The sequence below is a fragment of the Anser anser genome (assembly GCF_964211835.1).
Source record: "Anser anser genome assembly, chromosome: 3".
NCBI lineage: Eukaryota > Metazoa > Chordata > Aves > Anseriformes > Anatidae > Anser > Anser anser.
Window position 1 is genome coordinate 120150823 of NC_139722.1, and position 27701 is coordinate 120178523.

Consider the following 27701-nt stretch of genomic DNA (forward strand, 5'->3'; position numbering starts at 1 on the left):
TGAAGTCCAAAAAAATCACATCAGCTGGTTTCCCTTGGTCCATCATACGGGTGATCTTATCATAAAAGGAAATCAGGTTAGTTAGGCAGGACCTACCCTTCACAAACCCATGCTGGCTGGGACCAATGACTGCTTTGTCCCCCAGGTGAGCCTCAATAAGTTCGAGAACCATCTTCTCCATGATTTTACCAGGCACTGACGTGAGACTGACAGGCCTGTAATTGCTAGGGTCTTCTTTCTGACCCTTCTTGTAAATCGGCACAACATTTGCCAGCTTCCAGTCTACCGGGACCTCTCCAAATTCCCAGGATCGTTGAAAAATAATTGAGAGAGGTTCCGCGATGACGTCCGCCAGCTCTTTCAGCACCCGGGGATGAATCCCATCCGGACCCATGGACTTGTAGGGATCCAGGTGGAGTAGCAAATCCCGCACACGTTCAGGGTCGGTTGGGAGTTTGTCATCCCCACCGTCCCGCTCCTCCAGCTCAGGGCACCCTGGGTCCCGAAGCCCATCATCGGCATTGAAGACAGAGGCGAAGAAGGTGTTAAGCGTCTCTGCTTTGCCTATGTCATTGTCTGTGAGGAGACCTTCCCTATCAAGGAGCGGCCCTATGTATTCTTTAGTTCTCCCTTTTCCATTCACATATCTGAAAAAGCCCTTTTTATTTTCTCTCACAGACACAGCCAGCTTCAACTCTAGGTGTGCTTTGGCCACCGGTTGCACCGGTTTCAACTGTAATACCATAATAATCAATAGTTTGGGCTTCTTCCTCAAGACCCTGCTATTAACCTGAATTTTAGTTAACAATAGCAGTTACTATTAGCCTTGCTAATGCCCCTGATTTTTTTTTTACCAGCTTTGCTTCCTCTTAGGCCTTCTTCTCCTTCCACAACATGTCCCATATTGACCTTTGCATGTAGAATGGCTGCAGCTTCAGAAAGTCAGGCTCCCTCTTCCTTCCCATTCAAATCACTTGAATTTCATGTCCTTTCCGCAGATTAATTCACAAGCAGAGAAGCACAGTCTTTGTACCTACAGAATACACAAAATGGAATTCAAATCACCTCTGAACTTTACTTTGAGAGACTATTACAAGCTTTTAGCAGTGAAATTTATTATGGTAGATGAATGACTACACTGGCACCAACCTGTCTGCTACAAAATAACCTAGGACATGTAATTGTGTGTTTGAGTATAAAATCAACAGTATTCAAATTGTTTGTATTTATATGCATTTCATTTGGTTACCCTTCCTTTATAATTTTAGCAAGCTATTGCTGTCAACTGTATAATTTCTTCTTGGACTGTATCTGCTTATGCCAGTGGCAATGGTTACTCATCACATACAAGAGTTTGCAGATCGCTTCATTGCAAAGTGTATCCGTCGTCCTCACCACTTATTTTTCATAAGCCCTTTTCAAGTCCAAAATAGACTCAGCGGCAGAATTAGACCCACAATTAAAGCTGTGTAAGATCTTTCATTGGCTTAAGTGGGAGTAGGATGATAGGAAGTTGTGCTCCTGTCAGGCTTTATGATTATTGATACAGAAATGCGAATGTGCTAACAGTTTGCTTCATATGAGTATCTTAGGTAGAAAGTCAACTCTGTACCTGGGTTGTGCTCCATACCTTGCTTGTGATTCTCAGGATAAGAAAAACTTTTTTTTTCTTTTTCCTTTTTCCTCTATTCAGACTGAAGGAGGAAAAGTTGGATAATGAAAATAGACACTGCCCAAATTCAAACAATAGTTCCTACATAGCTTCGTGAAGAAACATGACTTTTTTGACAAATACTATTTATGAAGTAATAGATTGGAGTACTACTTACACATGGAAGCAAAGGAGAAGCAAAACATTTCATCTGACACTCGGGTTATGATTTGTATATACACGTATGTATATATACACACACAAAAATAAGATTTTGAGGCAGCATATGGGAAAAAATCATAAGCTGGAATACAGCTCTCCATAAAGAGAAATTAAGGAAGTGAGTGGAAGAAAGAACTTGTCATTTTACAAGCCCTTCTGCCATGCTTATTCCATGAAAGAGTGAATTTATACCAATGCTTCTATGAAGGCAACACTGAAAAGCATGTTTGGAATGGAAGGTTAACAGTTACTTTTCCAAATACTTTTCCAAATAAAATTCCGTTTTCAAATTTGGCTACTTGCAAACCCGTAAGTATTATTTCTGTTCTTCACTCACTACATAGTACAGCACCCATACAGTAACTTACTGTTGTATATTAGAGAAATTTTACTGTCTCTGATAACTTAGCTTCTTTGTTAGAACATTTCTGAAGTGTTGTACTCTTCACTGCCGAGGTCTCTGCTAGTGCAAATAAGTATAGCTCTACTTCACTTCATCAGACTAGACTAAGTATATCCTCTGAGGATGCAGACTGATATGCATTCCACTTTTTGTTTTTGCAACCTGAAAAGCCTGTTTCATATTTTTTTGCAGGAATTTACATAAATATCTTCAACTACAGGATGACATTAATTTCACTTTAAAAAAAAAAAGACAGTATATCAATGTATTCTTTAACATAAAAGTGAAAATGAACTCCGGGTATTAAAAAAAAATTTATTAAGATTTTTATCCATGAAAGATTGGTACTACAATCAATGTAACCATTTAATCAGTCAAGTATGTCTGTTATAGGCAGGCACAACATTACAAAAGAGGCAATTACAATGCCCGATTAAGCAAATACAGTCTGAATATCTATTCATCCACTATTTCTGAAAACAGAATTACCAAATATCCACCAGGGAAAAAGATGAACTAATTTAGTTTCTCTTTGGCATACTTATCAGGACAATGAATTAACTACAAAAGTCTTCTATTGCTGCCAGTGCTGTGAAGAAAAAAGTACTGAATGGAAGATTATATGTCAGAACTCACTTTTAGTACTCAGGCGTCTGGCCAACGTATCAGAACTGGTGACAAAAGACAGTTCAGCTGCCAATGCTTCACGAGGCAGACAAGGATTACATTGTTTTATACTGCAGTTTTGTTGAAGGTATAAAAAAGAATTACAGTAAATTTATGCACAGTACATACATATTACACACAGTTATATAAATACCCATGCTGTGGCTGGACTTTAGGAAGTTGCTTTATCTATAAGAAAGCTAGTATCAGACCTCCCAACATCCATTCAATACACATTGCACTTCGCATCCAGTAATATGTTCATTTCTGTACCTCTCTCAAAAATAGATTTAAAACAGAAGCGAAGAATAATATTGAATCTTTCCATAAACTTTTTTTTTCTTATTTACATTGTAATATTCCATTATACATAAAGACTGCATTACGATACATTATCTTTATATAGCTTTTTGTAATACATACAGCTTGAAGCTATTAACATCTTAGTTTGGGAACAGAGATATGACCTATAAGATTATTTAAAACAATTTTAGCCTTAATTTTGCTTTAGTTTGTTTCACTGAAACCACTCTTTGACAAAAAAAATTCCTCCTTATTGGGGAGGAAAAAAACAACCCATGTTTAAACCATCACTGGATTTCCTTAAACCACTGAGAAACTTAGAAACCATAATCATTTTTGCATAATTATACAGCCACTTCAAAGGCCTGTTACTTTTAAATTTAGAACATGAATGACAATTGCGACCACATCTTTAAATTAATTTTTTTTGTACTTTCAGATACTTTTCAAACGTAAAACAATGAAAACACAATCATTAATCATACATAATCTTTGTACAACTGGGAAGAGCTCCTATTTTATTAGGGAAAAAATGAACATGCACACACCCCCATTCACAGAGTGAGAACATAAACTACAGCAGCACTTGTCTCAAATTATGGTGCACATGGTTGCAATACGGGGTATAAAACAAGAGTAGAATTTCCAACATCTGTTAAAACACAAAAAAACTTATTGTACAAAAAGTCATTCACATTCTTTGCAATGAAGTGAGGAATCAGCTGTTTAGCTTTCTGGACTCTCCAGTCGGCAAACCCCTCCTTCTATTGCCACGGACTGTCCTGCCACAGCTCCAGGAGGAAGTCTTGAAATGTGAGTCTGTGGAAAAGCCAAGAGAGTGTTATCAAATAGGAAGAGAGGCAAAATTATACAGGACACAGAGCAAGCTTGTAAATATCAAACAATTAATATGTTTAATTACTGCAGTCTGAAGGGCGAATTACAAAGCAACTTCAAAAGTTGCAAACAACTTGGATTCTTTTCTATTTTGTTTGTGCTAATGTTTAACACATGAAGAGAAGGACCATGACAGATGTGTAGAAAAGGTAAACTGGATAACCCAGTCCACTGAGAATAGAAGAAAAGATAATTCATCATGAAAAGAAAAATAACTGTGGTCTTCCATGGCTTGTTAGCTTATTCCTTACGAAGATTCAAAGAAATTTAGTACTGCATACAGAAATATGCTTTACAGAAGCCCAAGACACAATAAAATATTTGACAGAGATAAACTTGCACCTTAGAGCATAAGCCAACTGCAATGATGAAAACGCCAAAAAAAATTCTCTGCATAAAATACCTACTGGTCCCCCTAAAAAAAAAAAAAAAAAACACAAAAGTTTCCTCTAGAGTATTTGTTGTCCATTGTCAAATAAAAGGACCCAAAGAGCAATGTGTTTCTGTCAACAAGCATCTTTCTATTGAGAAGTTTTAAGTTTTAAAAGCAGGTCTTTAGATGGTTCTGTAATATTTCAGCAATAAACTGGGCATATATGCATGTGCATATAGCAATTTAGCTTACAACACTGCTGTAATTCAGTGACACTAAAAATCTGTTAAAAATCCTTTCTATTCTGTGGTACATCTCGTTACTGATGGGCAAAAGTATTCAGCTATTAAAAGATATTTTGATTTATTCTTAAAAGTAATGACAATCTTTTTTCCTGTGCATGTTTTTGGACTGTGGAAACTGCTTCCATTTTCATCTACACTGTTGATTTTGAGCTACAGCAGAGTCATTTTCAGATATATTGATGGCTTTCATATAGAGCCAAGGGCTAAATCAGTGTGTAACCAAACCAGCAAAGAGCAGCATGTTTCTACAGACTTTGCTGTTTCCAGTTTTCAGAGCTGCTGAGTGGATTCTGGTAAAACACTAAAAAGAGCCCTAGTGGAAGTCTAAAATGCAATGGCGCTGATAACAGCATTTCCCCGGGCTTGAGGCAGAAGGTGTCATCAGCTAGAGCTACTCCCTAGCCACCCCTCCCACCAAAGCAGAAGCACTTCATTCCCCTCACGAGTAACAACTTTCATCAAGTGATTCGTTAAAGCTCAAACAACTTAATGCTTAAACAATTATTGAATGACTCCTACTATGATATAAAGCTCACAACAATGAAATTGCTGGCACGAGAAATTACAGGTTCCTTTAGGTGCAGCCAACTACATCTTTAAGTTTTTGTGTGTACATTATCCCATTTAAAAGATTGAAGTGCTGCAAAATGTGTAACTTGCAGTGAGGCAATGGGTTGCAGGGGGGTTGGACTAGATGATCTTTAAGGATTCCTTCCAAACCATTCCATGGTTCTATGATGTAAAAGTTCCCTAAGAGGAACTTCCATCAATTCAACAGGAAGATTTTTGAGGCTGTAACCACAATTCATCGCATCACAGAGACTTTTTGTATTTCAGAAGCAGCTTCTTTCAATTCCTTTCTTGATAAGGGTATCCTGGTGTCTGCTCTTAGGTGGTCTTGTTTTCAGCTAAATTACAGAATGAGATTTAATTAAAAACATTTAAAGGTTTTCATTTTACTGTTAAAACTTTGATCTCTGGCCTTCCTGCTTGATATATGAACATCTTCCTACTTTCAGAACAATTTTGGTTACGACCATGATTTACCACTTCAAGAAGAAAAGATTCCTTTCAAATCTCTTAGTTTCCCCCAAATCTTACTGACATTTTTTTAAGAAGCTATTTCCTAAATTTAAAAACAGAGAGAGAGAGAGAGAGAGAGAGAGAAAGAAAAAAGAAAAGAGAAAAAAAAAAAGAAAGAAAAAAGGGTATTTTTGATTTTAAGAGCAAAAGACCCAAGACATTTTTCCAGGTCTGTTAAGTTTTGTAACTGAAAAGTGGGATAGGATGACAATGTACAAACAACATTGTTTGAAGGGCATTGTACCAACCTTTCCTCGGTGGAAGAATGCCTTTGAGATACTAAAGTGAGATACTAAAATCAAAGCAAACCTGTGGGCCAATCTAAATCAAACATCATTTGTAAATGAGGACATTTACACAGTGATCAGTCAGAATTATTAGCAGACCGTAGCAGCAAGACAATAAAAAGCATGGAGGCTCGAAGATGATTCCAGGAGGCATAAGGGAGGAAACTTATTACCAAAATGTAAGAAGTATTAGCACTATCATGATTATTATGAATCTTATAATCACTTTTTTCCTTATAAATACAACAGACTTTATTTGTTGAAATTAGATTTCTCACTGGAATTATGAATTAATCTTTTGCATAGGCTTGATTTAACCCACAACCCAAAGTTAAATGCCTAGTACACACTTACATAACTGCAGGAGCAAAATGTGAGACTCCATCGAATCTACCTGAAATTTTATAGATCACGCTATTCAAAAGTTAGCTGAGCATAATATCCTAGTAAGATCTTGAGCAAGGGAAGGAAAAAAAGACCAAGAGAGGATAAACAGATATTTAATATCTGTCAATACATCATCAAGTAGCTATGCTTACATAGCTGTCCAAAACACATTTCCTATTAAACAAAAACAAAAACGCATTTTGTATACAAAGAAAAACAAGTTTTCCATAAAAAAGGAACAAAACCAAACCGACAACAACAAAAAACAACACTACTTACTAGCACACGTACATTTCCATTTACAGAAACACCGAAACCACATATTAACAAAACCTTTCTTTAATCCTTTACTTGCATCCTGTTTATTTGCACTTTGTACGATGAAGCAAATACAGATGCTTACACTGACTACTGCTTCTTACTTCCACCAATGTCTGCTTTAGGTAGAACAAAATCCACACAGATACAAGATGAGAGTATTTAAAATATGTTTACTAATAAGTAATATCAAAGGATAATATTGCCATATCAGGACAACTTCAGATAAACTCCCAAGTGAATTCTTACAACTTCCCTTGTTCCTAGCCATAAGAATGAACTCTAGTAAATAAAAAGAAACATCAAAGAATATTTAAGATTTTAAAAATGCAACCACAGAACTTATTTGTACCGTTTGCTACATTTTTTTTTTACCTCAACATCATATTTATATTAAGTTCAGATTGTACAATGGATTGGATTTAGATTTAAAAATATATATAAAAAAAAAACAACCAAAAACACTGGAAAGCTTTTAATTTTTTTAATTTGATTAGTCCATCAGCTTTAACACTTGAATGAACCTACATCTAGGGGAAATTGCACCTGGGAATATACAAATAAGAAAAGAAAAAAAAAAAAGTTTGGAATTAATCCTCCACTAAGCTTCACAGAAGTTTCTCCTTGAGGAAACAGTATGCTAAGGAAAGGTAAATCAGGAATGGCAGGGCTATCCAGATCTTTAGCTCTATAAATGGAAATTTTACTGTCCCTGAGAATATTTTGAGTTTCTTTGTTTTCCTAGCAAAAAGTGAGGTTGGTGACACCTAGCAGAAACACAGATTCTGACAGAATGGACTAAGAAACCACATCATCACTGCCTGTACTAAGCTACTTGTCTGTAGCTTAGAGGGAAAATCTCATGCCCACTATTAAAAACGAAAATAAATAAATGTTAGATGAAGTACTTGATTTTGCCTTTTTCCCCCCACCTACACAGCACAACCAAGCTAACCAGCCTTCAGACACTGATTCTTGCTCTGTGTGTACTTGTCATCAAAAATATAACAAAACAAAAATTAATCCCTCTTTCCCTCCTAACTAAACCACAGCAACTAACTCCCACAACCCCAGACACTGTCCAAACTTACTGTCTCTCAGTCCCTTTTGATCTACACTGGAAAGCTCCCCACTGCCCTGCAAGTCCAAAACTAATTGGTCATCCTGCCCTGGAATAAGTGTTAACTGCTACAGAGATTTCATCTTTTCATCAAAAACATTTGATTTTTTTTTGTAATGTATTTTTAGTATATTTTTTAAATACAAGTTGTGCCAAGACTTTCTTTACTTCATGTCTCTCAGATAAAGTTTCTGAAACAACTTTGGGGCCAACTAAAGACTTAAAGTCTTTAAAGAGCTAGTCTCCTCCTTTTATTCACATAAAAGTACGAGTTTGTCACATCAGCTTCATTTTTTTCATTAAAAGCATAGATACAGTGTAGAATTAATATAATGCCTAAGCCAAAAGACAGACAGCACTACATGAGAAAACTGAAGTCAATCAAATACTGCCAAGAGAACAGAGCACAACTACCAGATGGCAGCACATTCAGTTCTTAAGCAAGTCAAGGGAGTACTTCATGTGTTTAGCTTTCTTATTACACGCTCAGGATGTGCTTTGGACAGAATAATGTATAAAACAAACTTTTTCCATTCATTACACTATTGAGATGAAATATAATGAAACAGAGACTGAGGACATCATGTACTTAATTAAATTGTTTTCTACCACCTTACTTGTTAAATAAAAAGAGTACCAAACCCATATATTCGTTAGAAACTCAGAATCACTCAGATGTCTACAAGCTTTCTAGCTGGGTATGCACTTCCACCATGAAAACCATCTGGACCTACTGTCAATATCTTCTCTAGGCAGTAACAGCCCATTCTGGTGGCAACAGTCATCCTCTGCTGCTCCGTCTCCTGGGAAGCTCTCCTCCATCACAGTCTGAATGTATGCCTGCCATATGACAGGAGAGGATGCCCTGAAAAACACTGACAACCGCTGCTATCACAATATTCCATACACAACTCTCTCTTGGCAGAAAAAAAATAAATATATATATATATATGGGGGGGTGCTCCAGAAGGATTGTCCCTGTGGGCAAGACAGTCATACTGATGGCATGCTTCTGGCTCTCAGGCACTCAGAATAATGGTTCTACACACAGGTTACTCAGGAACCTAACAGTTTTCCAAGCTCAAATTCATTCTGTGGGTTAAATATATAATTACACACAATTGGTGCATCTAAAAACTTTAGGACAATGTGTTAGAAACAAATGAGATTTTCAGAAAGTCGAAAACTAAAGTATTTTAAACTCCTTGTATCATTCATACACATACTTCATCTAAAGCTATGTAGCAATTCATCATCTATTCAGCTCATCACTCCAGGCAATTGTAGAGGTATTTTAGAATACTGCCATATGTTTTAAAACTTGATATTTACTAGTCTGAATTGCAGGTGCTAAGTCAGGTCATTTTATTTATATTTGCATACCTAGATACATAATGTCCTCTACTCTGCTCTGCTCTAAGATATAACAGCCAAATATGAGGAAAATTCCAGAACTTCTGGCTTTGTGCAAGAACTCAACCCAACAAATTTAACTTATCTTCCCATCTCAAAGCCCATAATTTCCATGAAGGTCAGTAAGCCAAATATTTTAACTGGTATCTCAGCACTGAAGGTTATTTCCAACAAGTATAAATACCTTATTTTTATGAGAGAACTGGATGCTCTACTGTATGCACAGAGTTATTTTCAAGTAAGAATTTCTGAATGATTCCCCAGTCTCCAGACATGAGTGCAGATTAAAGAAAAAAAAAGATAACAGTGACATATACTTTTCCTGTCTCATGAAGTTAAAAGACTGTCTCTGTATCCTGAAATGAATGACTAAATTATTTGACTTAGTATTTCTGTTAACTAAACAGGTTTGTTAAATTTTTCCACTAATTTTCAAATTAATATTTGGATTCTTCCAAGATGTATTTCTTCACCCAATGAGCACTGGATAGCTGCCCTTCTCCTCACAAAGGGCTTTCACAAACCTTTTATTCACAAGTAAAACACAGTTTATCATCAGAAAACTTGACAACAATCACTACAATCGGTGTTTGTCATAAATATTACTTTAAACATAGAGGGAAGTAATTTTTGCTAAATTTTACAGTGTTCGTAAAGTCAAGTAAATCTGATTATAGCACTTAATCTCAACAAGAAGAGTGAATTGGAAATGGTCTCCCCATTCACTGTTTCTTCATACTGGAACATGAAATTAGCTGTCAAAGATAAAGTTTCTGTTTGCGTATTACAACCACATTTGGTGTAGACTGCAGTTGCTGCTAATGCGTGTTTCCAAACCCAGCAACATATGACACTCTCCACTACAGTTCCCCCTGTCTTGCAAAGCAACTTGAATTTGGTTCATTAGAAAATGGAAAGAATGGCATACATAGTTTTGCAATGTTAAAACCTGCTACAACATAAAGCTTACTAATTCATGAATTGAATATGTGCCAAAGAGAGATTTAAACTGGCAACTGAATCTGGACTACATTCAATATTACAGCTAGATTTTTAGAAACTAGTTGTGTAGCTCATCTAGCTATTAGAAATACTAAAATGTAAAAAGTTGAACTACAGTGATATCTCAAAAGCATTGCAGTATTTGCAATAATTGCGGAAGTATGCGACAATTATACACAGATCATATATTAACTCATCATATCCCTACTAAGAACCATACTGAGATGACAAATTATTTCAAATACTTATGGATAACATAGGACCAGAACTGCATATTGTTGGTATTGAGATTGGAATTTTCACTTGTAAGAAAGAGCCTGGTCTTGAAACACTACTGAAAAAACAGTGAGGAAGTCCCTATTTTCAAGCAAAAATATCATCCACCACCAACTCCTCTAAATCACTAAGATAATATAAGAAATTTGGGGTATCCAGGAAAAAAGAAGTCCTGTAGCACATCCCACCTACTTCTACTTTGTGGGCACAAAATGCTGTGAGCCCCATGTGAGCAAATACACTGCAGACTCTGCCAGGGCTAAAAGGGCTCCTGGTTGATTAAGCAAAAATATATGGTGTTAAATCGAAGAAAGGATGCCCACCCATAACCAGAATCTTCAAGAGATGCTGTTTATATGTGTGCTTACGTTGCCGGCATATGTTGTACTGTCACCTGACATTGAAGAACTTTTCCTTTGCAGCGTTCTCAGTTGGTCAAAGCAGACAAAGAACAAGATACAAAGACTAAGCAGCAGCTCAGAGGAGTCAATTAATTTGTAATCTATCCACAAACCTCCTTTCGTTCCTGCTCTTCATTTACATCTCAAATGTAATGGCAACTGCTAAAATAGAATCTATCCATCACTTAAGCTCATTATAGCTGAGAGACCCTGCCTAAGTTGTAGCAATAGGTGGTATAGGTTAGTTCCAAGAAGTATATTCTAAAAAGTCAGTTTGTTTCCTTCCACATCCAGTGTGTGACAAACATTGGGCCTGAGTGATTATGAAACTGCTAGTGTTGGGGGGGATGACAAAACAGAGTACAATGTTGAACCAGCAAGGATGTGCTTTGATGAGCTACTTGCGGCAGTGATGTAAGGGTTCCAGGGCCTAGGAACCAGAAGGAAGTCAGATGCAGATACCGTGCAGGTAGCAAAGACGACATTACTGCTGCTATCAGTGCTGGAGGAGCCGGAACACTTTCACACTGAGGGAGAGATAAAGGCAACTAACAGGACACACAACCAGGGATGACTGCATCAGCAGTCAGGTGTGAACTTAGTTCATCTGGTAAGCCTCCACACTACTGTTAAAACAAATTTCAACCAAACATTTTAAACCAATGTTTGGACAGGAAACAATGACTTCTTCAGAAAACTGGTTTCCAACAAAAAGGACTGGACACCTTTCCAGAAAGTATGCTTTAAATCAAACAGTTATTAGTCACACTGCAAAACTGTTCTACAGCTCTTGCAGGCTCAGCCACTTCATGCATTCAGGCTGGCAAGTGAGCATACAAGCAGTCTTGTTTGGAGGTGAACGGCCGGCTGCAGAGCCCAGCCGTTTCTAAATTGGAAGGAAACAAACTCCTGTTGCAAGGCTGCCTCCAGATCAGTACTTGGAGAGCTCATAGCGCTAAAAGCCAGAGGCACCAGCAGGTCAGGATGTGCAAACCGTTTCAAGCCTCGGATCCCGCTTTCCTGCCTCACTTTTCTTTTAAGGAGTTGTTGATAGTTAATGGGTTGAGTATGTTTCTGCCTCTCAAGCGTACCAGTTTCTGTAGGTGAGCTGGTATCCAGCTGGTCAGAGTGCAGTGTCTGCCTTGTAAGAAAGGCCTCTGCTATCTCTTCGCATCAAATCCATGAAGACCATTTTCTAGATACTATTATGAAACGCATTAGCCTCCAATGCACAAAGAAACACACCAAGATTATAAAGCAGGAACTTTTTTCTTAAGTACGTACCCATTTATATAATTATGATTCTAACAGTAGTCTAATTCATAACACTAGACACTTAAAAACACTTAAAAACCTTCTCACTTTCTAAAAGCCTTGCTGTGACAATATCTGCTTTCATATTCATTAAATTGAAACAGCCCCAAACCAGCCACCGTGACAATCCCTTGGTTTAAGAATAAAACTTGAGTCCTAAACTGATGAAAGAAATAAAAACTGAAGTTCTTTACCACCCGAGATAAACAGGAAAGCAACATGTTTCCCTACAAGCTGCTGCCTGATGATTTTGTTATGGTACTCATAAACAAGTGATATTTTATACTTTTATGAATTCTTATACCCTTGTTTTTTTCATGGCAAGCACTCAAAATTAACTGTTCCAAAACAGTTATTCTATTAAAGAAAAAAGATTTTTTTTTCAACGTACAAAACATTGTGTTCTATTTCAAGCCCAGTTTTCCATCTATAACTTAGCCCTAGTTGTAGCAGAATAAAATTCCAGCTTTTATGACAGAAGACTTTTTTTGATCAATAGAAGTCAGCAGCAAAAGCATTTGTGGTTTTTCTCTGGAAAGCATTTGTGGCCACAGACTCAAAGGAGGAAGAAAGGGAGGGGGATTAACTCTTCAGTGAAGGTCAAAAACATAATTTAAAAGTGAACCGAGAGGAGCAGCTGTGTCTGTCAGCGCAATCAAGATTACCAGCTGGAGAATTTACCAGCAGTATGAAAACAATGCACACCAGATGTCAAATGTTACAACTGTGAGTAGGAAAACATCTCTGGGCATGGCACTGTCATGCTAGTACTCATTTCCAGACAGATTTCATATTTAGCATTTATTCATTAATTAGAAAGACACTACCAGGAAGAAACAGAGTACTTCCTTAGACACACCTTTTGAGTGTTATAATGTAAGCAAGAAGCAGGTGTGCACACTGTAATAATTTAATATTGTGCATTCTAGAAATCCTCCTTCTTTCACTGTGAACACAGTGACTTCTGCATTAACCAATGAATACTAGCACATCCACAGCTGAGCTTGAGTGAGTTTTACTTAGTTCAGTCTGAGCTTTTAGTCTAAGTTCAGATTCTTTTCCAAGAAAATCTAAAATATATGTTAAGAAAACAAGCAAAAACATGTCCTGTTCCATACTCAGCTGGAAGGAACTTGACATATGCCATGAAGGAGAGTACTTCACTAACACCTCTACCAGCATCACCTTCACCAGCTTTTTATCTCCTTCTCCTTCTAGGGCATTCTTGTATTTTTTTCTATACATTTTTCTCCTCAAAGTAACACATCTGTTCCCAATGCTCCAACCAGCATGTTACACCACTTTTGGTGTGTAAAATTATCTGATGTCAATTTCCTTCTTTTGCATTTTTTTTTATACTTCTCTCACAAATGAAATACAGTCTCCCCCCCCCCCCCCCCCCCAAAAAAAAAAAGAAAGAGAAATATTTTGTTTTTGTAGTCCTCTCCCTCCATCGCAGTACCTGCCTTGTCCCTGCAGTACTGTATTTGCCTAAGCATAGGTGGCTCTCATCCTTTTTGGTTAACCTCTACTATTTGACATTAAAGACTTTTCTAGTTCCCATTGCTAAACTCAGTTTTAATATATTATTTCTCTCATTGAAAAAAAAAAAAAAGTAAATAGTCCCCAAGAAACTGAAAACATGGATGTTAACATGCAGATTGTATATAACAGAGGCTGTTCTAGGAACTAGCTCAAAGTTTGTTTTATATCCTCTCCCTTCTTCTTTGATGATGTTGCAATTCTGTTATCTGAAGGAAGACACACCCACAGAAAAATAGTGTACCAACCTAGATAAAGAGTGTAACTAAATGAAGCTGGATAAAATTATTCAAATACAATTACCAACAGCAGAAGGAATGACAATATGTTTGTGACAAATTTTCCTTACGTAATACATATGTTAGCATAGGTTTCCTAACTGCTGCAATTAAGGAAGGGGAATCAGAAAGACCCCATCAATAAATATATTTAACTTCTTCTGCACCCGTTACTTTTTCCCTTCTCTTCAAGACAGAATTTTTATGTATTTCGTTATTTAAATTCTCCTTAACTTCTGCACCCATTCTACAACCATTACAACCATTCTACAACCTCTACAACCATTACAACCTATTCCTCATGGCTTACCTTAGCTTTGCCATCCTGTGCAGACATATATCCTACACACATGCTCTCTGTTGTATGGCTCCACAGAAATTCCACTATAAAGGAAAATGCAAGAAGTCATAAAAATGCATTTTTTTAAAAAATATAAGATGTAATTTAACAAGACTGGAATCTTGAGAAAAAAACTTAGCTTAAAATAAAGATTGAGAAAGGAGAAAGAAATGAACAGGGTCTTACAAAACTCAAAGAACAAAAACTACTTGCCAGAATAATTTAATCTCAAAAGAAATAGCTACCAAACAAACAATAAGATTTTCCTGTACTATTTGCAGTCACACACTGCAGAACTAATACCCAGGATGAGAAAGTTACTTCAACAATAAGAAGCCTCCAAGACGAGAAATAGAAAAGTTGCAAATGAAGTTAAAAGATACGATTAACTTCTAAAGCAGAGGCTGGTTTCACCCATAAAGTAGAAGCAGATATAAATTGCATTTACTTGCCTTGAACTCAGACACAAGCCCTCTACAACAGCATAAGCTCAGATGGTGTACAAGGATTCTGTAGAATTGTAAGACTATCCAAAAATAATCTGTATCAAGCATTTTTTCACAGAAATGAGCATAAATACATATATAACATGCAAACACCAAGGGGTAAACAGAGATTTGTGGTACAGTGGATACAGGAAAACATGCAGAATTAGTAAACTCTGCAAGACAGAACTGAAGACATACAAAGACGTCTGGTGAAAGAGAAATAATCCTGCAGAAGCAGCAGGAGAGACATTGGATGAAACCAGAATAATCCTGCACAATAAGCAAGAAAGATGCCTGGCAAACTCAGAGCAAGACCTGATCCTGAAAGTATACTGAATGATATCGAGAGCAGATACTATCACCCCTTCTCTTTGGGGAGAGTGAGCATGAAACACCAAAGGTAAGAGAAGAAAGATGAGAAGAAATTGGCCGGTTTTGTTTTTGGCCTCCACATCAATGTACTTTCAAATCTGATCACCTTGACCTCTAGCACCAGCTATATAGAGCATCAGCTCCGTGGTACCATGTACTCACAGCTAATTTAGAATAGAAACATTACAAACAGTTTTGTGTTTGTAGTGATAGTGATTTAGAAAACTAAACTCTGGTAACGTGTACTCTTATAGCATGTTAATCAAGCGAAGTGTTGTTCTGAAGTTTAAAAGTGGCCTGATTTATCAGTCTTAAACAGCCTTCTGCAGTGATTTTTAATTCCCTGATGCATACATACACTCCTACAAAATTCAGACAAAGAGCACATTATTCGTATTAGTTCTAATCTAATGGAGCTTTATAAATTGTCACAAAGTATTTTTCTTGCTTTATTCACAGACATTTTTCTTTCCTGTCATGAAGTACATAATTTGGATGATGGAAAGAGTTGTTAATCAGAATTTAGGGTATATACTGTAAAGAGTTAAAAATTGCACCAAAGTACAAATTCTTCTCTTGGATTACAGAAGCAGTCTTACAAGAATTAAATATGATGCCATAAAAAGCTGTTTTCACGTATTTTATTACTGAAAGACTTTCACATCTTGTAAAAAGCATGTCTAGATGATTTTTAAAACTCCTTCGTTGTTATTCCTCACAGTCCCTTAATATGACTGACGAAGGTCATAGCATGCCGTGTATGCTTATCCTTTGAACCATTTTTCCTTGCATAGCAATTAACCCTTAGCAGAAGATCAAAGTTTGGACAATCCCAGCAGACTGGAAAATTCTGACAGATGTGTACATATCACCATAAAAGAAAAATTAACTTCATTTTGGTATGCGATTTGTTCCCCTGTAATAGATTTGTGACTGATATTGCCAAAGGTTAATCAAGAACTTTCAGTGACACATATTCAGTGCAATGTAACTGCATTTGATGAGGCCTACCCCTCCCTAACACTCTAACGGTTCAACAGTCAATGAAAGCATTTTTTTTCAGACAAAATTTATTTTATCTTTTAATTTTGAGAAGTTGAGTAACAGTTCTGGTCAAATATCCTCAAAATACTTCTTTGTCTTTGATACCTCTAGGCATATTTTCTTTTTAAGTTTTTAAGATTTTTTTTCCTTCTACATTGTCCACCAAAAGTACCATATACTAGCATGCAATGTGATTATTGCTAACTAATAAAAGTAATGGAATTACAATAAAAATCCTAAATTACATACTTGCTCTGAGGACATTTCCAACATTTTCAACTATTTAATAAATCACTTTCTTGAAAATTGTTTCAATAGTTTCAAAAATATAAAAAGATCATCCTTGTAATAGAGACAAATGATTTTATTATACTATACACCAAATTGTTCAGTATCACACAATTTATCTTCAATCCAAACAACACAAATAGTACATATGCTCAATTACAGATTAACTCAACATATTTATAAGGCAGGAAATTTTTGCACTAAAGAAAAAAATATGTTTAGAATAAGCTGTGCTGCAAGAATCTTATTTCAGTGGAGAGAAAAAGAACAATCAAGTCTTTACTTACAATGCTTGGGGAATTTTCTTTGTAAATTTTTGAGGAAAATCTTCTTTAATAGGAACATGTTTACTTACATGTAAGTCAAATATTAAATGAATAGAAAATATTACTCTCATTTCCAAACATAAGAAATTTATGGCTAAGCTGATCTTATTTGTTCTTGTTTAATCAAACTTGTATTTTCATTTTCTTAACTCCTTTTTAGTGGTAGAATTTATGTGCTGGGATACTTTCCACTAGATCAATAATGTCACAATTATTCCATTCTTAAATTTTAAAATTGTAAATCAAACTTGCAACATTCTCTGTATTTTTAGCAACTCCACGTCCTGCTTCGGGAGTCAGCATGAGACCATCTTGGCTTTCAAATAGTTGAAAGACAATAGTAGGATGATTGTCAAATGCTATTTAATAGTCTACTTCAAAAAGACATGCTATTCAAGTAATAACTCCAAAAATATAACATTAAAAACCTATTTCTAAATCCTTTTCCCATCCAAGACTTCCAAAATCCGTTTGCTGTTCATCAGTATTACCCCAGAACCATCATCTGAATTGTAAGGATTCACCTTGTAAATCTGTGGTTCTTTTTAATAGCAAAATATGTGTACATGAAACTCTTACAGAAATGATGTTGATTAAACACATAAAGCTCACATCAACTTTTATTGTTGGGTTGAGAATCACTAATGGTATTATCTGTATTGAGCCGGATTACCTCCTAGAGTAAATAACTGGGGAGCGATACAATCAGGCTCAAGTTGAGTGACAAAGTAGTACTCAGTATCTCGTGTACACGAAGTCTCATAACGCAAACCAGCAAGGCATAATACAAGAATAACACGCTGAATGATAACACACACCTTACCTTGTGCAACTGTAATAACTTGTGGCTTTTAAACAATGGTAAACATGCAACAAGAATTTTTATTTCAGCTATTACCTTGAGTTAGCACCAACCTAAAGTAAAAATGAGTAAGATTTCTTACCTAGTAAAGTTGGCTTTTCCTGTGACGTTTCAGTCTCTGCTGAACACCTGCAACACCGAAGAACTATCACACCTCCGAGTACACCATCTTCATTGGCTAGAAAAGGTGAACCTAGGCAAAATTGTTGTGGAGAATTATTTGCAGTAGGATTAGTTTTTTGGATATTTTGTTATTTGACTTTCCTCTTTAATTTTATCTGTAAGGGTTAAAAAGACTGTCAGGTCAACCAGTGCTTTTACAAAAGCATCAGTTTAATTTTTCTAGTGTTTCTAATGAGCAGCTTTCTAAAAAGATTTGATGGTTCATAAAAGCCTGGTCTTGTATTGCATAAATGGCAAAGATAACACTGAAAATTCCCATGGCAGCTTTAAAATGGAAGCTTGAAAATTCATTATTCAAAACAGAATGGAAAACACGAGACTCAAGGAAGAAAAAAGTACTTAAAGCACAAGTAGTGATTAACTTTGCCCACCACTTCCCAAGCACTTTACACCCTTTCTTATCTGTGGAAAGAAATAATGCAAAATTCTGAATTAGAAAAACTTTATATGCCACGAACTTCTTGTGCTTCTGCTACATTTTTTTTTTTCCTGCAGGCGATAGATATCTAAACATCTCAAACTTGAAATTTAGAACTCAGTATGATTTTAGCAAGAGTCACAAGTTTTCGGTACATTAAGAGCAGATCAAATATCACTCACACAAGAGGAGATGGCAAAAGATGGTCAGCCTAAGCCATGAAACACTCCAATTTCAGACTGCTCTATAAGACCTAGTAAGCCTCCCTGAAGCCCCCTGCCAAAACAGACGTTAGATAAACTGCATGAACATTGTTCTTCAGGCAAATCAATGTAATAGAGATCACAAATTTTCACTATATTTTGCTGTTGCACAGACAGTTGAAGAACAAAGAAACTATTTTTTCGTGTAGGATTCAACACAGTCTGAGATACACTTAGCAGAACTAGAAATTAAGCTCAGCTGTTGAGCTTTTGAAACCTTCTATTAATTCTGATGAATATCTCCCAAACTTGTTCCATTTCTCTATTCCTATCCTCTTTATCCTCTTTAGTTTTTAATTCTCAGTGGCATTATTCATTATTTATCTTTAGAAATGTATTTGTGACAGGAAATTGTAGGCTTTTAAGGTGTCACTGTCAAAATCAAAGATACTGCGTGTGACCCTCTGAGGTCCTCACCCGTAGCAGGCAAAGGCACAAACAAGGCTTCAGGTCTCAAAAGTTACATCTGGGAAGTTGGCTACTTGTCAGCAACCAGAAGTCCTTCTCTCAGATTCTAGTGAACGTACAGATACTGTGATTCATTCGTTACATGCTTTTTGTGTCTTCAGTATCATTCCGGATTCAAACCACAATTCCCGGACACAGTTACTAGTACTTTGAATTTTGCTTTATATATTCAAACTTCTGTTTTTAAAATAACGTGGAGAAATACAGTGATTCCAAGAAAATGAATCATGGCACAATATACCAGTAATCAAAAAGGGAAAGAGAACAACACTGTGTAAATAAAAATTGGAAATTACGTTTGAGTACAAAACCATTTGTGCTTGGACCAAAGAAGATATAATAAAGAAAAATGGAGTGTCAAGATAAAAAAATAAAAATCATGTCTCAATATTTAGTTCCCTCTGTAGTGTAATTAATATAAAGATGGCCACATAAATAAAAAATCAAGCAAATCTGGGTCACTTTTAGAATGTATTCATTTTTCCCAATTTAAAGCACTTTGTAGAAAGACATGATCAAGCTGCTATAGACGGTCTTTCTTACTGTTTTACAGATATTAGCAGAAAAGCCAAAAATCTCCTACTTTTTAAAGGGGCTTTTCTATTGTTAATTTAAGACATATGCTAGAAAAAAATCTTCTATCAGAAGCTGGAAAACTTTTAAAGTTAGCTGAATCAAGTCTAAGTATTCTTTTTTTTGGTTATTAATTTGAAATGAGATTCCTATAGTTTTAAATGTGAAAATAATGGCATGATTTATATACGATTTAAAATGCCTTGAGCCACAAAATTAACCAAATTCTTGCACTTAAGCCCAATTAGACCATAGTCACACATTTGCAATAAATTGCAATTTAAACTGGAATACACAATTGCAACAAGCATTTCATATATTTCTTTTCAATTATTTTCTTTTACATAAATTAGTATACTATGGCTAATGTACAGACACTGTATAAGGCTTTGCTGGCCACAAGAACTTCAGAGCAGACCTACTCATCAGCCCCCTTCAATTCGCCCACAGCTATTCCTATGATTCAAATTACTCCATTAATGCAAATTGTCAAAACAACAATAAGAACCAACTTCAAGCTTTTCTGTAGGGAAAACTTTAAGTCTTACCACATTCATTCTCAACATAAGAGAAGCCTTATTCGGAAGTGATACAAGATGGTCATTACAACAGATGTCCAAATTGCAGGAAGAAAACAAAATTACCATGCTTAATAAACAGGTATGTCTAATTTGACCTAATACAATCATAGTGGCACTTAAGTGCCACTCGCTTTGCACAAGAACTATTGCTACGTGCAATGGCATCGCTCGTCAACTGCAACCACATCCCTGTGAATCAGGAATGCAGCCAATCATAACATAATAGATAATAAAACAGGAAAACGTGGTTGACTAAAATACAAACACAAGGGTTAAGAAGTTGTGAAGAGTTTTACCACCCAAATCAAAATCTTTTATTCTACAATTTCCAAGATGTCAAATGTATTTTATATTTTACATACTCTCATCGCATTAACTAAATGCTGGTTAAGTATGTGTTTCGATTTCTGCAAGTAAATGAACAAAATAAGTGATTTTCTTCATAGGAGACGTGTCCTTTAATCTTTTCTTCAGAAACTTGTCCACTTCTAAGACAATGTCTTAACCTGAACTTGGTTTGCAGACCTAATCTTATACTCAATTGCTAAAATTATTTAGGCTATAAGCTATGCTATGGTCAAAGTCATTGCAACTAGTTTTGTTGTGTTTTTTTTTTTTTTTTTTTTTTTTTCTGTAAGCTGTGTTAATTTATTTTCTTCAGTGGAGTACAGAATGAGAAAAGTGATCAATCAAAGCATGTGTTATGATTTTTTTTAAAAAGGATTTAAAAATAATTTAGAACTTGAGCTTTAAGTGCACAAGACAAATTTGTAAGCATACAATTTCCAAAGAAATGCTCTACCTATACATGCAGAATTACAGTCATGAAAATCCCAGTTCTACAAGTGTATATCTCCTTTTTTACTTTAAACATTCTCACCATCATACTGTTTAAATATGTACACAAGTGTTTCTCCGAACCAACTTACTTCCTTCAGTGACTACCGACCATGGAAGCTTCATTACCAGTTAACAAAACTCAAAAGCTTTGAATTCCATGCTAAGAACTCAAAATTTATAAAATTAACTGTATTAATCTAGCATTTGCTGAAGTAAACTGCCATTCTACTGCCATTTCAAACAGTTTAAAAAGACGATTGATTCAATAGCTGTGTGTGTGATAAAAGCATGATGAAGTACAGCTTTAACTTTAGCCCTCATAAAAGCACATCAGATGCAGGAAGGTGACTTGTTTAAGAATAACAAAATTGGAGCAAAGACAACAGTTGGCTGCTGTAGTGAACAGTATGCCAATAGACCAGGCCTTCCTGCACTAACTTTGTAAGGTGTGAACAAACACAGCCATAGCACTGGGTTGGTACAGAGATGAGTAAAAGTCAGTGGCTTGAGTGACTAGTTGTCAGCAATTTGAACACAGTATTAAAACAGGGAATGTCTTAAAAGTTTATACTGTGTAAACAAAGCAAAGAAGATGGGAGGCATTATCTTCTTCCCACAGATGGAGACATGGCATTACTTGTCCAGCAGTGCACAACATCCAAGACGAACCCAGAACCTACAGGCTATCCTCATTTGCAGCACGTTGACCAATATACTACAGCACAACGATGAAAATGATGAGATTATGTTGATTTTCTTGTTGCAGCTAGCCATCATACAGAGCTGTAGCAATAGAAATTGAGCCAAAACAGAGTTTCAATTCAATAAATTACTGGGATTTAGTATTTTCTGATGAGTTACTGAAAAATTCTCTCCTCTCTTTTCTTTGAGCATAAACCAGAGCCAATTTCTATTCTTCAACACCATTTTATGACAAACTGCAGTCCGAACGTTCTTCTGGAAATACGGAAAAACATGTGAAACAAGAACACAACCCTTCTTCTCACCTCCAAATACAAATAACAAACGAAGACACAAACACATAGTCAATTGTAAAACCATCACAATGGTTCATAATTTCCACACACACACCACTTCTGCTGGAGGTTGCCTTCCATAGAGTCATCAGAAACAAATTGCGTGACTGCTCCCTCATCCATTCCAACTGATTTCATCAGCAACTTCAGCTAAACCATTTCAGTGCAAAACCAGCAACAATACGGAATGTGCCTCCAATTTACTCTACTAAGTTGTGGGGAATCAGCTTCTAAATAGTGGCAGTAAAAATCAGTTGCCTACAGTAATATTACATCTTTCTACACAACAATAAATTCAGTGAGACTGTTACTCCTCCCTTAAAATCAGTTTCTAAGCTAAATTAAACACATACCAAACTGTACGTTCTTTAAAACAAAGTGCATTATTTTCCAATTAGAGAATTTGTTTTAAAAGAGAGTTTCAAATATATTAATATTTTTTAAAATAAAGATTTTTCTGATGTGCATACGTTTTACTGGGGATTACACTAAAGGGTGTATTTTAACACAGCCATAGAGTGTAAATGACTAGGTCTAAGTTAAGCAAGATTCTAGACAGCTGAATGATGAGCATCCATTAATAAGTTTCTGAAAACATTGGCACAAAAATAGCATTGTACTTTATTTCTAAATAGAAAAATAGTATTATACTTTATTCCCAAATAAAACCCATGCAAAGTACACATAAAGCAATTTGAGTATTCTCAAAAATACTATGAATTCAAACGTTAGGAACACGTTTCATTAATTCAGTTCTAAAAATCATTCTATTAAAAGCCAAGCCGTTGAGAAAAAGAAAGAATAGTGCAGACATAAAAACAACAGTATAGGTAATGGCATTTTTCATATATATTGTATTAAATTATATTTAAATAAAAAGAGAAAATTTGCAAATAAAGAACTTCTATGTATATTAAAGCCATAAAGGTTTCACATTAGAAGAAAAAAGAAATCTGGCTCCCAGGCTTCTACATCATTTTGATCTCTCTGTACTCTTAAGAGTGACAGATGTTGCTATAAAACTAAAAATTCTGTAAAAATAAAATAAAATATGCCCACTAGTCTTTTTTTTCTTTTTTTTTTATTGTAATCAAGTATAATTGCTGTCTTTGATCTAATAGCTTGCTAATGAAAAAGCTATAAAAACCCAGGGCTTTTAACAATACCAGTTTAAGTCTCATGAAACTCATTGTTCCTTCCCGTTTGTATTGGCATAACATGGAAGAATTTGGTAAGAAAAATCCGAAGCAAAACTGGAAGTACAGCATCAACTAATAATGTTACCACTGACTGGCCACACCAGAGAGAAGGTGTAGAAAACCAAAGAAAGAACATAATTTGATACTTTGGGTTTAAATCTCAGCTCCCTCAGTCACAAAATTGTCTTACAAAATATGTTCCCTTCTTTCAGAGCTCAACTAGTCTGTTAATGCTATCTGACACACGGAAAGCATTATCGAGTTTTTATTTATATATTTTGTACCTTATTAATCTGCAATAACGGTCTCTTTAAAACAAGCAAACAGATCTTCACAGCAGCTCCACCATTCACCGATCCCTTCAAGTTCTGCAAGAACAACCATAGCTGAACACCGAGACCCATTTCAGCCTCCAACAGGGACAAAGCACAGAGATTTCACAAGTGTTAAATACTGGCCTCCACATTCAGCCTTGTTCTGGAGGAACTACAGCTATAAATAAAGGACATTTTTTCTTCTACGTCTCCTGTAAATTAATCTGCTCCCAAGATGAAGAGGGCTTACTCCAAAGCGTACGATCAATATGAGCATTTCTGATCCTGTGCTTTTTTTCCCATTTGTAGCTACTGGACAGATCCAGTCTAGCACAGACCTTCTTAAGAGTAGAAGAAGTGTTTTATTTACACTTTACCAGCTGAAGGACTAACCAGCTGTTCATCAGATGTCTGACATTCATACTCTTACACAGCAGAGAAACCATTACCAGCTTCACTGTTTACATCAGCTTTCAAAGTCTTCAGAACTTTGGTCTAAACGCTGGCCGTGGCGCAATGTAACAAATTAAGCGCCATAGCATTCCCCAGCTAAACACTTCTGCATCTTGTGCTATAACGTGAGTGAAATTCAGATTTTCCCAGGCCAACAGTCCATAGTTCACCTATGGCACTGCACTTTGTCAGCCTTTGTACAGCACGCCTTTAAAACAAAGCTGTTCACCACTCTGCTTCTGCTATGTATCATGCTAAACTTCAAGCTAACAATTTAAATAAACATTAGAGGAATACTTAAGCACTAAATGAAACCTGCTTTTAATTTCATGCACTATTATTTGTAAAATGTTTAAGCACAAGCTGTTTGAAACCAGAGATTTTCATATTTTATGATAAGTAAGTTGTTTAAAACTTCTGTTTGGAATTTTTAAAGAAGCTGCAAGGAAAAAGGAACTGTACCTTCACACTTCACAAGTAAAATTTTAAGAAATTAAATAACTGAGGATACTGCTGTCCAAAAAAATCTCAGTGCTCTTGATAAGGAGAAGCACGACTTGGGCCTAGACAAACCCTTGTGTAACATCACTGTGTCATGTTAGTTTTTCAGTTTTTATAGAGAGAGACCTGTCCTACCATCCCATACAAACTTCTGAAATCTCAAACGTGCAGTGGATGAAACATTTTACACGAAACTTCAGGATCACTTCATTCTCTTCTCAGCATCATGGAGAAGGCATAATAATGCTTCCATAGCATGCTTCCTCTGCTATCAAACCCCAAGGGATACTACAAAGCTTAGAGTGATGCAGTACCTCAGTATAAAGCAAAAATAACCCTGCGTAACAACAGTCACTGGCAACTGTGGCATGAGGCTTTTTTCCACCAATGAGTACAGCTCATAATGGAGAAATTTATGCTCTGTGATTCTTAACAAACTGAAAAAAGGAGTCCAAACTCCTTCCCCAAGAGAGGTATTCAGCACAAAATTTCTAAAAGAGAAAGTTGCGGTGTTATCATTCTGTTAAAACCTTTTTGCAGACATTGCTCATTTGTGGATGGAAGTACAGCTTAAAAATTCAAGAATAGATGAACACTTCTCTGCTAAGGAAAGAACAAATATCAGATTCCACCTGTGTCTTTCAGCTTGTTATTTTCTAATAGCTTATAAGAAACTTTGAAGCAGAATTCGTAACATTGCCATTGTTAAAAGCCTAGATTTCCCGCCAGTGAGATGACACAAACATTTACTCTAAGTCTACATTCCACAAACTTGGCCACATTTGAAAGGAATGATGAGTAACAAAATCCTCTGTTCTTCTGTATGGAAGGTATTTGTGTTTACAGAACACCATTCTTCGACGGCAAACCAAGCCTTTAGCATTCTTCTACAGTAGATATCAAGCCCATTCAACTTACAAAAAGTTGAAATTCAATTTCTCCCACCTCCAGCTCAACCATCAATTGTGCATTATCCACGCTTAGCTGGCTCTGAGCAAGGATGAGAGAAGCACATCTGCCATTAGTTTGTTCATCACCTGCTGTTTAAACAGCACTCACTGTTTAAGCCAGGCATTCCCTTGCTGGAACAATTCCCAGGGCTCTGTGGAGATTTGAAGAGTTCTGTAAACAGGAAGCACCAATCTGATGGCAACTGCCAAAATCAGCTGTTCCTCCCTCCAATACAAGTAACACACATTTTGACTTCTGACAAAACATTCCAGCTCTGCTTTGTTAAAGCTATTAATTTTTTTTGGCCTTGGTCCATTGTAATTCTGGCGAAAGTTTGACATGACCACAAAATAGGACTTTAAGAAAGACTATCAAGGAAAGAATCCATGCCATTAGCAAGTAGGCTATTAAGCTGTTTCAACCTATTGTTTTACAATGGTAAGAAATCCTGCATCATACCATACATCTTGAGATAGCAAACAATACATTAACCTCTCTGAAAATTTACAGAAATAAATAAATATATATATATATTTAGTACAAACCTAATGTTTGACATGCAGTGCATTTTTTCAGCTCTTACATTATATTAGCAAGACATAACTTTGCATTCCATCTTCAGAACTGCCAAGTTCCTCAAAATTACACTACTGGCTACAAACTTAGTACGATGTTACATGTAAACAACAAGATGTATCTGGACTTTGAGGTTTTCTCAGCCTCTTCATTCATACGACAGCTGAGGACAAACTAGATTTTACCCTTTCTAATCAATGCACAGAAGCACTTCACTTACACAAAAAGATGGCTGCATCCTTTTTTTTTTTAAAAAAAAAAAAGTTTCACTTTAATGCTGCCCCAAAGTACCACTGAGAAGGTAATACACATCCCTGCTGTTGGATAACAAAAACCTGCAGTGACAAGTTTCTGAAAATACAAGTAAGACCTATCACTAATTAACATATGAAATTACAAAAAAGAACTATAAAACTTTTTTTTTTTTTCAAGTTTGCCAAGAAAAGCATGAATTTGATACTGCCTCTCATACTTTTCACTTTCCCCTGTTCTGTTGTTTTTAGTCTGTTTTCCCAAGGCAATAAGATATCACACTGTTAGCCTGGTATCTCTGTCTGCCCAGCTCCTCTTTCTCTGTAATTTATAGTTTCAGGTATAATAAAAAGCTTAGCAATATTCAATATTTTCTTAAGTCCAATACAAACATTTTCAGCAAAGAAAACAATTCATATATCACATAGTAGCCAGTTAACATTTAAAACAAAAACATCTGCTATGCAAACTGTTGGCAAAATATATTGAAACCAAAGGAAAAAAAAAAAAAAAAAAGGAGTTAAAGAAACTCGTTGATCACGTTAAAAATACCTTTACCAGGACAAACAGTAAGAGAACTGCACTTTTGCTAGCAACTTAAAGTACCTCAACTAACAATTTCCTGAACTTTTTTTTTTTTTTTTTAATCTTTTATCAGCCAGTTTCTATGAAGTACTATTAAAGAACTATTTTGGCGGTAGCTGTTGTGTGTGTACATGCATCTGTGTGTGTTAACATGAAATCAAACAAGGGTATGTACTATTTTATGTTTTCTTTTGGTATCCCTGCAACAAACTGTACAATAATTTTAGAAAGTAGGGAGACTAAAGACCTGATTTTCCTGAAGTTAGGTCAGGAACCTGGTCATACAGAACCTTCAGAGCGACATTACAAATTAGTGATGCTATCACATGCATGCTTCCTAAAGACCTCTTGGATAATTAAATCCCTGACTTTGTGCACTGGAATAAATAATTTAATACAAAAAGTTACATTTGTTCTACTTCAGTTATAATCTCTTTGGGGAAAATACTAGGATTATTCTGTTCCGCATTTTTACAGCAGCTAGAATTGACTGCAATACAGCAGTATATTATTAAGTGAATCCTTCTAATATGGAGGTAGCTTCTC

The 27701-nt window shown here is 35.8% G+C and overlaps 1 protein-coding gene across 1 annotated transcript in view; it reads right to left on the reverse strand.

Moving 5' to 3' along the window:
* Nucleotides 1-2579: 2579 nt before the first annotated feature.
* TASP1 (taspase 1) overlaps nt 2580-27701 on the reverse strand; it is an 83524-nt gene continuing 58402 nt past the window's right edge. Inside the window, 3 exon segments of the mRNA XM_083828898.1 lie at nt 2580-4064; nt 14552-14625; nt 18044-18154. Coding sequence (XP_083685024.1) covers nt 3972-4064; nt 14552-14625; nt 18044-18154 — 278 coding nt within the window. The 3' untranslated portion in view covers nt 2580-3971.